This window comes from Cololabis saira, chromosome 17, assembly GCF_033807715.1.
Source record: "Cololabis saira isolate AMF1-May2022 chromosome 17, fColSai1.1, whole genome shotgun sequence".
Lineage (NCBI taxonomy): Eukaryota > Metazoa > Chordata > Actinopteri > Beloniformes > Belonidae > Cololabis > Cololabis saira.
This window is the reverse complement of record NC_084603.1, coordinates 29,875,351-29,887,782: the sequence shown is the minus strand read 5'-3', so window position 1 is coordinate 29,887,782 and position 12,432 is coordinate 29,875,351. Positions and strand designations below refer to the sequence as shown.

At 38.4% G+C, this 12,432-nt stretch overlaps 1 protein-coding gene across 2 annotated transcripts in view; it reads left to right on the top strand.

The window, feature by feature from the left end:
• The first annotated feature begins 512 nt into the window (after positions 1–512).
• ugp2b (UDP-glucose pyrophosphorylase 2b) overlaps positions 513–12,432 on the top strand; it is a 32,958-nt gene continuing 21,038 nt past the window's right edge. The window contains exons 1-3 of one of the 2 annotated variants that reach the window (XM_061745656.1): positions 513–774; positions 5,672–5,799; positions 7,412–7,519. In XM_061745656.1, the coding sequence (XP_061601640.1) occupies positions 5,701–5,799; positions 7,412–7,519 (207 nt within the window). In that variant the 5' untranslated portion in view covers positions 513–774; positions 5,672–5,700. Of the gene's footprint in view, positions 775–1,516; positions 1,769–5,671; positions 5,800–7,411; positions 7,520–12,432 lie in introns of those variants that run through there. The other variant, XM_061745655.1, reaches the window with a different exon arrangement.

Genomic DNA, 12,432 nt, shown 5'->3' with positions numbered 1-12,432 from the left:
GTACATAGCTCATATTTACTGCTATCATTGCATGTTTTTTTGATTAACTTTTTAACTGGGGAACTTCAGTCTATTGGTTGTTCTTGATTATTATATTTAGTTTGAGCAGTGTGACCAGAGGGGGGCGGTATGCCACCGTGTTTCTTTGTCAGTTCCATGAATGCCATCAGTACTGATTGTAAAACTATACAGTACAGCAGCATTAACAGTGTGCTATTGTTGATTAGCAGATAAAATTGTCCAAATCAACGATAAAGAGTCAACATTTGGTAGTTGAATCTGGATCATCCAATGGAGAACTGGGTGCTGTTTAAGCAGTTTGAACATTTTGAACATTTTAACGTGACCCCCCTCCCCAAATATTTAAAACATGTAACTCATTTGCTTAGTTTATTAGATTTCATGTGTCAACAGGCCTTTCTGAAAGAGCACGTCAATCACCCGCTGGCAGGACACGTCGTCACCCAAACGGAGCGCTGTGATTGGCTCCCGTCCTCCTGCATCGCTCCCATTCGTCCCTGCGAGGAATGGCTCTGTGTTGTACAATATCCCTCAACTAATCAATCACCCCCTTTTTTTTAGTTCTTTACTTCTTATTTTGGTTTTTCTCAATTCGTCAGTACCAAAGGAGAAGGAGGTTTTTCCAGTTATAAACGGTGTCTTTAGTCTCTAGTCGGTGCCGCCCTCCGCCTGCGTGGTGTTTATTCCCCCAGACAGACCAGGACCAGGCCGAGCTGCTGCACTTTCCCCCAGCCAGCATCCTGCACGCACACAGTAAGAGCATGTCTGTATTTCTATTAATGTTTCCGCGTGTTATCATTCAACACGTCAAGAAAACCTAGCTGGGAGGCGTTTTCTCCTGGCGAACAAGCAGGAAACGCCGAGGGTTTCTGGCGTTTTAAGGCTGATTTATGGTACCGCGTTACACCGACGCAGACCCTACGCACCCTACGGTGCGCGTCGCCGCGTACCGTACGCCGTAGGCTACGCCGTCTTATTAACGCAGAACCATAAATCAGGCTTTAGCCGCACATGCCTTTTCCTCCGTGCGGCGTTCAAGGACCCTCCGTAGATTTGAGCTCTCTTGCTGGACAGCGTTTCCCGAGGACACGCTGTCCCCTCCATCCATCCCTCCATCCATCCATCACCTATCTCCTGTTTAACCTCTGAAGTTCATCCGCATAAGTGTCGCCAGTTTGCATCTCAGTAGTTTATGATCGACAGAATCGCCGTCTTAAAACGGGATCGGGTTGTAAAAAGCAATAAAACGTGAAGGCGAGGCAAATGGGGAAAATAAACAGAGGGTTTGTGACGTGGTCTGCAACATGAGCGCTGCAAAGAGATGGAAACCCTGACAGCAATAAATGAATAGATTATCCCCAGAGATCAGCCCAGCCTCGTTTATGTGAACATGGGGCCAGGTTTGGCTGTGGTCCAGGGAGATAAGTGGTCGGTATGAACGTGTCCTTGTTTTTTCCTCCTCTCCTTGGTGTTTTATGTGCCGGTAGTGGAGGGAGGATGACTAATCCCTCGGAGCGTCATTGGTGAATGGACTGCCTCGTCCACCTCCCGGTTACAGCTGCGTCTACACTTCAAGGAAACTTGGGCTTATGTGCGGGATGTTTATCAGGGGACACGACAGCTTTCTCTGAAATATTCAACTCTCCGCGTTATCATTCACCCTGCTTTGGATTTATACTATTTACCCCGTATTTATTACTGAACTGATCGCAGTTTGACAGCTTTAATATGGCACTTTATGTGAAAGGTAAGTGTTGTTCGCAGAGGTCAACTCTGTTGGGTTATCAGAGGAGAACAGACTTTTGTGATGGCTTTAATAAACCATGTATACATGTACATGTATATATATGTATATATCATTTATGTGTGTGTGTGTGTATGTATATATATATATATATATATATATATATATATTAGTATACCAAATCTAATTTTTTATATATATTTTTACATATATATGTGTGTGTATTTATATATATATATATATATATATATATATATATATATATATATATATATATATAATTAGATTGAGATTTAAATTAAATTAGAGTGTTATTTTTCAGTCTATGTGTGTGTATGTATATATATATATATATATATATATATATATATATATATATATATATATATATATATATATATTTAATTAGGTTATTTTGTATACTCTCTGGGGAAAACCACATCCACTAATGTGGTTTTCATAAACTCCGGGTATATTTGAATGCTTCATTTTATCACCAAAATGAAAAAAATCTGACTTTTTTCGTTTAAGTCAGATTGAAATAAGTTTGACTTCTGTCAGAATTTGAAAACATAGCCGTGCCATCATGTGAAACTGGAATGCTCTTCAATTTGAGATTTCTTTGCTTTCTCTTTTGTGCAGTGTTATTTATCAGACAGGACTTTTAATAAGAGTTTCTTTCAAGGTTTTCCAGATAATTTGCTGGTTTTATTTCAACACTCTGATAGTTTATCAGCAAATCTTCTCTTTATAACATCCCTTAGAAGCCAAAGCAACTCATGTGTATATAGGTGTAATGTGGCAATAATGTATTTTTATAGATGCAGTTGACAGTTACAAAACTATCTTAGGAATCACTTCTGGATTGGGTTGGATAAAACATACCTCCATTTAAAACCGACCTTGCCAAAGAAAATGTGATGCTGTCAGTTAATATGAGCCCACATTGTAATTACACATGAAATCTGGCCTGCTCACAACCATTGCCACAATGTGTTGACCATCCTTGACAACTATTTGTGATGTTGAAATTTTGTGAAAGTCCAGTTGCCTTACAAGATAAGCATCTCCACCCCCCTCAGGTATATTGACTCCTTGTTTTACAAGCCAGTAAGGATTTGATCTAGTTTTATGCTGCAGCTGGATAACCATTAACTGCTGAGTTAACAGTTTCCACAATCGCTTCCTTTTACGGGTGACTTTTCCAAGGAAAGCACGGGAGAGAAGTGCCAACATAAAAGCAGTCTTTCAGCTTCCTTTAAATATGAAACATGGCGGATACCAACGTGTTGCTGGCTATAAGAGAAAAACATTTTAAAACCTAATGAAGCAATTTTCAGGCACTTGAGCCTGTGGGTCTATGTTCTCCACCATTAAGAAGTGGAAAGGAGTCTGACATGGAAGAATAGCAGCTGAGCTGCAAATCTTCTTTGAATGGCACAGTTTGATTCAAAAATGTTCTTGATACAGTATAAAACAGTTCTAATATCAGTGGGAAACAGAAGAGTAATTGCAAACAGAGTAACACGTGGATATACATACATAGTATATTAAGTTTATCTGGTTACATCAAAGTCTCAGAAACAGAAAACAGTTTTTGCGGAGTCTTTGACTAACTTCAGCAGGACATTACTCCCATCTCGGTGAGCCATCAACAACATAGAAGGTCTAGTAATGGGACCAATCTGATCTATCATTGGTATGCAGGGCTGATGCGGTTATAATTCACTGATCAGATAGGAATAATGACATCGGTTTAAAGGTAGGACTCAACCTGACAAAATGCAAACAGAAAGACTGAACAGGCTTGGCCGGATTTTCTCTTTTGTTGATCATCTCATCTACTTTCACATTGGCTATCAGATAAATGTTTTACTGAACATGTGAGGGATTGAGTATTATATGCATGTGCTCCTCCTCTGTTGGCCATAAAAACGATTTGTCTCACATAGGCAGCATTTGGAAAATAGAAAAACACCACAACTTCCACTTTCCACTCAGGTGGCTTTAATTGTTGTTGTAGAATCAGTGTTTTTTGATTATTTATTTTTTTAGTTTATTACTGATGTCTAGCAGCTTTTTCCAACATAAAAATGAAACAGTCACAACTACGTCATGGATAATGGAAGAGAATGAGGTTATTAATGACCAAAATAGGACACATTAGGCAATTAAGCTTTAGCTGTCATTTTTACTGATGTATTATAAGATGCACTTTAAAATAAAGAACCTTCTAGCTGACCTTTAACCCAGCTGTTGCATAACAGTCAGAGAAAATTAGATGGAGTAGTAACTTGATAACAAAAATTAATAATAAGTGATGCCATGATTCAATTTGCAAAGTTAACCTGTTGCATAACCAGTCAGACATTGATCTGAGATGTAGCACAGAATAAAGTCGATACACTCAGACAGTTTATATTCTGGCTATTTTTTACTCTATTAAATGGACGAAATTATAAAAGATCTGTGGGATAAAAACATAAGAAAACCTAGAAAAAAAGACCACACCTTCAGATCCACAGCCACAGCTGAGAACAGTTTTATTTTATTTATTTATCCAGAACCTGCTGCTTTCTATCATCATGCAGAGATCTCTAAAGACCTCCCAAATCACTCACGAAAAAAAGTTGTCTGCTTAGAATTGGCATAGATTTTCAACAAGCACTCATTTATGTAGGACAGTTTGTTCCTGCGTCTTTAGCCCAAAAGTAGGTTGTTTGAAGTATGAAGAAGTCTCCAGAGAACCTCAAAATGTCAGAGAACCCCACAATCCACACATTTCTGCCATCTAAAAATAGTATTACTGCAGAGCTGCATATGTTAATAAACAGTTAGGCATCCTGATCTTTTTGCATGTTGAGCTTTGGAGAAATGAGACAGAATTTGAGTGGAGACAGTAACGCCAGACATCACACCTCCCAGTTTGTCATATAAAGTGCTCTGTTATAAGGAACTGTTAAGGACTACGGTTGCTTCTCTTCTTGAGGGCCTTGGCGACTTGTCTTCAGTAATTTTACTCATTAAAGACAGCTTGAAGACAATGTGAGTCCATCTGTTGGGAAGTTAAAGTTAATAGGTGGAACTTTTCATCACGATAACATGATCCTCGTCTCACCGTGTAAGTCTGCCAAGAAATTCCTCACAAAAAAAAGAAAATAGCCAAATCACAGTTCAGATTTAAATCCCTTTAAAGGGGTTTGGGGGATTATAAGACCAGATAAGGATCAAACATGTTGTAACCGAAGTAATAATTAATAGATGAGTGGTCGAAATGCCAGCAGAGGACTTGCTCTCTTACCCAACACGCACGCAAGAAAGTTATGCACCAATGAATATTATATCTTTTGATATGTTGAAAAAGTGACAAAACTTTTAAAAATCTCCTCGCTTTGGCCTGGGGAGCCACTTTGTAATGAGGTTTTTTCTCAGAGAGGATCAAATGTTCTTCTTTTCAAATATTTGTGAGTAAGTGAACGGTTGTGTGGCTGTATTTTTACACACGCAATAATAACAATGGTTACATTCGGTTGTCTTGCTCGTGATCAAGTCAATTGAAGGTAGAGCAGTTTATTTATTTTGTCGATTCAGAGGTAATAATTTTGTAGAAATAATCAGGAAGTAGAAAAGGTGAGGATGTTGTTAAGAAACAAGGAATTATCTTAGCTTGTTTAGTCAATGCAGGCTTGTTCCCCACGATAAAGTTCCATAATGTCTTTTTAACCTCCTGAATTAAATGAGCCAGGACCTCCATGTGGTAAAACTCAGACGTACAGCTTTGTTCAGTAGCAGGTAAAGCTGGTGGTTTATTAAAATGAGTAAAGAAAGATGCAAAAGGACACCAAAGATGCTGCAGCAGGGAAATCTCTAACTCCAAGTCCATGTTTCGTCTATCCTCTCTTCCAGGTCTCAGTGAAGTGTTTGCCGACAAAGGGATGGCTCAGTTCCAGGAAATGATGCGGCAGCAGCTGGAGAGCTCCATGCACACGGAGCTGGAGAAGCTGCTGGACACGACCACGGGCCCCGAGAGAGAGGTACTCCGGCTCTGTCTGTCCTCGTCTCTCCTTCTCCTTCTCTCACACCATCTGGTTGCTATTTAGATGCCGGTGACGTCACAGTAATGCTGGGAAAACACAAAAGTGACACATGCGGTAGCACGGTGCCGAAGAGGGTTCCTCCTACAAGTTATGAAGTATTCTTTTTAATCTGTTTTTAATTACAATACGTCATGGGAGTGCTTAAGCCTGTCTCTGAAGGTCGGTAAAAACTGTTTGGAGCTGAAACTTCTGAGTACCAGCTTTATAAAATGTAGGGGTAATAGCTGTCTCCTAAAGCAGTAACACACCACTAACCATCATTTCATATTTTTCTTTGAGTCTCCTTGAGTATTAAACAGTCAGAGGCCTCAAGACAAAGGCAGATGAGGCTTGAGGGACACATCAGGTTTGATTACTACTTCCCTTGGACTTTAAATTGGTCCTTCTGAGCTTCAGTCAGTGAAAACAATAGATATTAAACACAGTAAAGAGGTCAGAGGGAATAGTCTGCCACAGAGCTGTGATGTGTTTGTTATGGATTTAGTATTTAGTTCCTGTTTTATTTTGAAACCCAGTGTCTTTGTGTTTCAGTTATATCTTGACTTCTCTTGTTCCGAACTGCCCTGATTGTTTGCACGTGTGTCTCGTCTTCTGTGTACGGTATATATCTCGTCTTGTCTTTCCCTTGCTCCCTGCTGGTCTATACTGTTTTTTTGTAGACCCTGTGCTTTCGGTTTGTTTGTTGGCATAATTAATCAGCTTTTTGGAACTCCTTGGTCTCCTGCATTTTGGGTCCTACACCCATCACCTCATGACAGTGTATTTAACACGCACTTTCAAGTGGATGTACAGAAAATGCTCTTATATGGGCAGTGTGCATTAACACTGCTGCTCACATTCAATGTCTTTTTTTTTGTTGGTTTTATTTCATGTGATCATATTAAAAACTAAAAACACAGCTTCAGTTCAAGTAAGTTGTTTAAAGTTTACATGCTGTTGTCGCTTCCCTTTTTTAATTGTTAGGTTTAATTAAACAAAATAACATACTAGTTCTGGTTAAAATGATGATCTAAGTGCTTCATCGTGACCCGTCGTAACCCCCACCACTTCTGTCCTGATCATAACTGGCATCGTTTTTCAGCTTCCACATTCCCAGTTTTGCTGAGTAGGATTGAGCGCTTATAAATAATGATTGGGTGGATAATAATTGCTGATTTCATGTGGTAAATCAGATTAACTATTCATAGTTGTAGAAAGTTTGAAAGGGGAGTTAAATCTCCTACGCTCCCTCATACGTGTACAGTAAGTTGAATGAGTATTAATGTGTGCTTTTAGATGTGTACAGGCAGAAATATGATCGTTTTCATTACAGTCATTTTTCAACTTTTGACATTCAGAAAGTGATGCTTCAGTTTCTCTCAGCACTTCTGTTGTAAGTAACTTATCGGGACGAGTAAGAAAGAACAGCAAAAAGAAAAAATAATGGTTTCACTGAGGCCACCTTGCAAGGTGTGCAGTTTTTCCTGACAGCTTTACTACAGCAGCTCTTTGCAAACCTCCGTTCTGCCAGTGAATAAAGTCTTAAAATGAAATCAAATGTATTTTTCAGGTTTCCAGGAAAGACTTCGAGGGCTTCACGAATCTCTACCACAGATTTCTGCAGGTGAAGGGGCCGTCTGTAGAGTGGATCAAGATACAAAGACCTCCAGAAGACTCGGTAAGTTTAGTTCATCTGGCTTGTCTCGGAGAAAATGAAAACTCTGGATTTACATCTCTTAACCCTTATGAAAACTTACATTTATTAAACCTGCAGACCTTTCTTACATATGACCCATGGAAATATTCCTTTGTCTTGTGCACCAAGGGATTAAGCAGAAAAGCAACACTAAATCCAACAAGAAGTCATCAGCCAAACCCAAACACAAACGTTTAAGCCCAACATTATTGTAGACGAGGAATGCTGCAACAAGCATATATGAGATTTGAGGCATGCACTGAACAGTTGACAAGTAGTTAGAGTAATCTTTTATTTGTCCAGGGATGTTTCACTTTGGTAAATACATTTCTACCCACCACAAACTGGAAATGCCACTTAACACCAGGGCAGCATTTTACAGAGGAGGGTTTGTTCCAGTTTAGTGCGAGTGGATCATTTTGTTTCTTGCATGACCAGTTACACTGACCTGAAATAGACCTACACTGATAAGATATTACATCATGCCGGGATTGTGTCCTGTTGGTCATATCAGTTATAGATTACAGCGTAAAATTTGAGTTCGAACCGCAGACGCAGTGAAATGCCGTGTTGAAGTGTACCTGGCATAAATGTCAGGAATTTGTCACTTTGAAGGGAAGGCAAGTTTATTTGTATAGCAGAATTCAACAACAAGGTGATTCACAGTCCTTTACAAAGACATTAAAACATTAAAGCTGCAATATCACTATAAAGTACCTTTGGTGTCCCGGCCAGAATCAACTTGTCATCATAAACACGTTATAAAATAACAACAATCTGAGGTTCTGGAGTACATGACCAAATGTTTGCATACATATGAGTGTCATGATAAGTCTCTTGACATGGATTTCCACTAATTTAAACCCATATCTTTCGTTCAGTGTGGCCAATTTTGGCATGTCCCCCATGCTGCTCTTCTACTGTAACTATGGTAAATGCAAAAGGTGGTCAAAAAACACAACACTCAAATATACTTTTTATATTTCTTTATTTTTCCTCATATGTTTCAATAAAGTTGGTAAATTTGATGATTTATATTCCATTTTTGCAATAGTTTTAAACATTTTGTCAGTGTCCACCTTATCGTTACGCGGTAACTGACCATTTAACAGATCAACGATTTAATAACATCATCAACACTGATTTGTCTTTCTTCACTGGAAGTTGGTTCATCTGCCACAAATACATAACATCCCCACCTTATATTTTCTAATGGTCATCATATTGTGTTTGTAGTTGGATGTGTTCAAGCCTAACGTTTCGACACTGTTATGGTGAAATATTTATTAATATTTAAAAAAGAATCAGAAATTCAATACATATTTTATCAACAGTATACAGTCACCTCAATACTGAATAACTTTGCTAGCTGAAGACCCACCATGTGTTTATTAAAAGCTAAAAGTAACGATAAACAGCCACACTGTCACAGTCCACCCCGTCATCTTTCCATGACGGGGAATGAAACTCACAGAATGTGATCAACCCAGGGTCGACAGTGTTTGTGGTGAGTTTGAAGATGATCGGACAAAGTAGCCAGAGATATGATCATCGGTTATGATCATCGGTAATTTTCAAAAACATACACAAGACATCTGAGATTTTGCCTCTTTGGAGGTTTTAAGGTGTATAGACTGAAGCTCTGTTGTGACCTGTAATCATTTCTCTTTGGCTCCAAAGACAATTACCTCAGTGTTTTTTTGATTAACTGGAGAAACTTGTTTGCACATCCAGTCATTAGTCTCCTCAATGCATTTTCCAAGAGCCTGTACAGGGCCTTGGTTTCCTTGTGACGTCATCTGCATAGCTGTGGTAACTTATTTTGTTGTTCTTTATAATCTGTGCCAGCGTGTAGATGTTTAACAGAAGAGGTCCCAGGACACAACCTTGGGGAACTCCACTTGTGATTCTTGTCTGTGTCAGCAGTTACTTACTGACACAAGTACTTCCTCTTCTCTGAGTACGTTTTGAACCAGTTTAGTACAGTTCTGGAAAGACCAGTTCTCCAGTGGTTTGAGAAATATATTGTGGTCAACTGTATCAAATGCAGCACTGAGCTCCAGTAAGCAGCCCGGACCCTCCACAAATCAGACATCAGACAGCAGAGACGAACATGATGGAGGTGGGGAAGGACAGGAGGGTACAATGAATTCACTCTTTCAGTTTTCTCTTGTTTCTGGGTTTAATTTAAACGACTAAAACTCATTCAGCATCAGGGATTTTAATGATCCTCAATTATCAGATGCAGATTTTGGTCAAATAGGCTGTGAGTTTAGGGAGGAACCTCCAACACATCATTATGAATGTTTTCTTTGGGGGGGTTTGAAGATTTTCTTCTGTTGCCCGAGTTTCCAGGAGTGAAACTATGATTCAAACTAACAGGAATGTTACTCGTTCAGGGTTGCTGATTAGTCATTACACACAGTTATTCTGTAGGACTGCTGCAGACTTTTCATGCGATACACCATTTATCTGTGTCGAGAAGGTCTCCACTGGTGGTTTTCTGCAACTATCTGTCTCTTCTTATCCAATATTAGAAGATAAATCTCTTTCAAAAATAAAATAAAAATCTGCAGGTCAGGATGAACTTGCTTTTTCTGCCACACTGTGAACATGATGGTTGAATGTCTAATTCCCTTCTGTCTATAGATAATGTGTCTTACTTTCAATCAGACCCATCATCATTTACTTAGGCAACACACTTAAGGAAACAAAAATATGAAGTGCCGCTGTAACTGTAAAGTAGAGTTAAATAAAAGGAGTCAGTGAAAGAAAGTATCTGAGGATTGTGCTTACAGTGCACGGCTCTATCCTCGGCAGACCTCTCACTCTACATTCAGTTATTCTGGCAGAAAACCAAACAAGGTTCCTCTTTCATGGTTTATGTGTGTCCATTTAGTCTTTGTTCTTCAGTCACAAGGGATACCACGTTCTGAGTGAGCTTAAAAGCCAAAGATTAAAATGTTTTGGAGAAATGAAAGTCAGGCCTTGATCCGAACATAGGAGACCTTTCACTCACGCTAAACGCCGCCTTCACTTTTTTTAGATCTTGAGAAACACTTGACAAAAGCAAAGTAAAAACAGGGGCTGTATGTCTCGCTCTGGACGTTTTCACCCAGTTGAACATGTCTGTGAGTGTGTACCATGTGAAGTATTCAAACTAGGTATTTACCTTACTGCAGTTCTTCATTAAGTAGTTCATGAAATGAAACACATTTGACATGATAATCTACTATAAATCACTATTATCTACAAAAAATCAGTCACTTCGTCTTTCCTCACAACCCCATTTAATATTTTCAACTTTAAAAAGTTGAATAGTATAGACACAAAAACTAGACACAATTATATGCTCAAATAGCTCTTTATTTCAATTCTCAGATTTATACATCGGAAAAAATAAAGGACAAAAAAAGTCACCTGGACCCGACCACCAGGTATAAGAATTTCATATTTACAACCTAGGGCTCGAAACTTAGTCACCTTTTAATTGTAACTACAATTGTGTGTGATAAAAGTAATGTCATCAAGAAAAAAACTATTATTTTACCACCATTTGTGTTTTGTGCTCTGAATGAACTGGGAAGAGACGAATATGAATATAACTTTCATTTTCCGTAATCAAGCAGCCCGATACAGTTTTGGAACAACAAGACATGTTAAACAGAGTTAACAAAAACGAAGCTGCGTTGCTATGAAAAAGAAAAAAAAAAGAATAAAAGCAGCAGCAAGAATCTGCTAAAGTCAGAGCGTTATTTATGTTTGATCAGCCGGCATTAATGATCATGATTAATCATGAGTCAGCCACTTTTCTTCCATCAGATTAGTGTTAAACTTTAAACAAACTCTGCAATAAATCAATTGATCGTGACAAAAACACAGATACTGGCGTCAGCTGGGGATCAGTGTGGATGACTTATGTCCTAGCGTTTTGATTTATATATATCAAGGCTAGGACATAAATATATATATTAATGGCAGGTCATATTACACAGCACATTTAGATAAAGAAATCGCATGAACAGTGTGTAAAAAAAATAATAAAAATTAGTACATCTTTATTACTTTTATAGAAATTAAAAGCATTATTTTCTGCCAAGAGCTGCAAATCATAGTGACTGATTTATGTGTCTTATCAGCTCATATCATCTACGTGCACTAATGAATGCATGTCAGAGTTGATCAGCCGGTGTTCCTGTTCCAACTGATTTTTTGTGTGTCTTTTATAATCATGAACCTATTTTAGTGTTCTTACTTTTTTAAAGTTCCGGTTTCATGGACAAATTTGATTAGCCCGAAGCCTTGGGCTTTAAAATGTGTAGAAATGAAAAATGTGATAACGTTTCTTAATGTCTAAATATTGTTTAAATTATACATATTTGTAGGCCAAGAAAAAGAAAAACATCCTTCTTTATAAAAAGAAAGCTTTTTTTGTTCTTACATTGGTTGTTCCTCATCTAAAAGCAAGTAATTATCTTATTTATCATTTATAAAATATTGATTAATAATAGATGCTTCTGTCTTAGTTGATATCATGCTATATTCATATTTTAAAAATATTTAATATAATTCTTAGAACACCATTTCTTCTCCACTGAGGCTGATTTTAAACTTTGATATGTAAAATTTCCCATTAACACGTGGTGCACGGCTCAACGGACATGGAGCTCGCTGCTCTCCATCAAAGGTCCCTGTCTCCGTCTCCGAGGTTTCTCTCGTTTTTCCCGCTCCCTGCAGGTCACTAAGTGTGGATTTAACTTGGCTGCAGGAGCCGAGGCCACACTAAAGTCAATCCCCGCCTGCGTCGTCCGCGAGGAGAAATGAGTAACTGGGTGTGGAAGCTGCTTCCCTTTGGGTTTTATTTTCCATGACTAGCAGGGATGTGATCAGTGAAT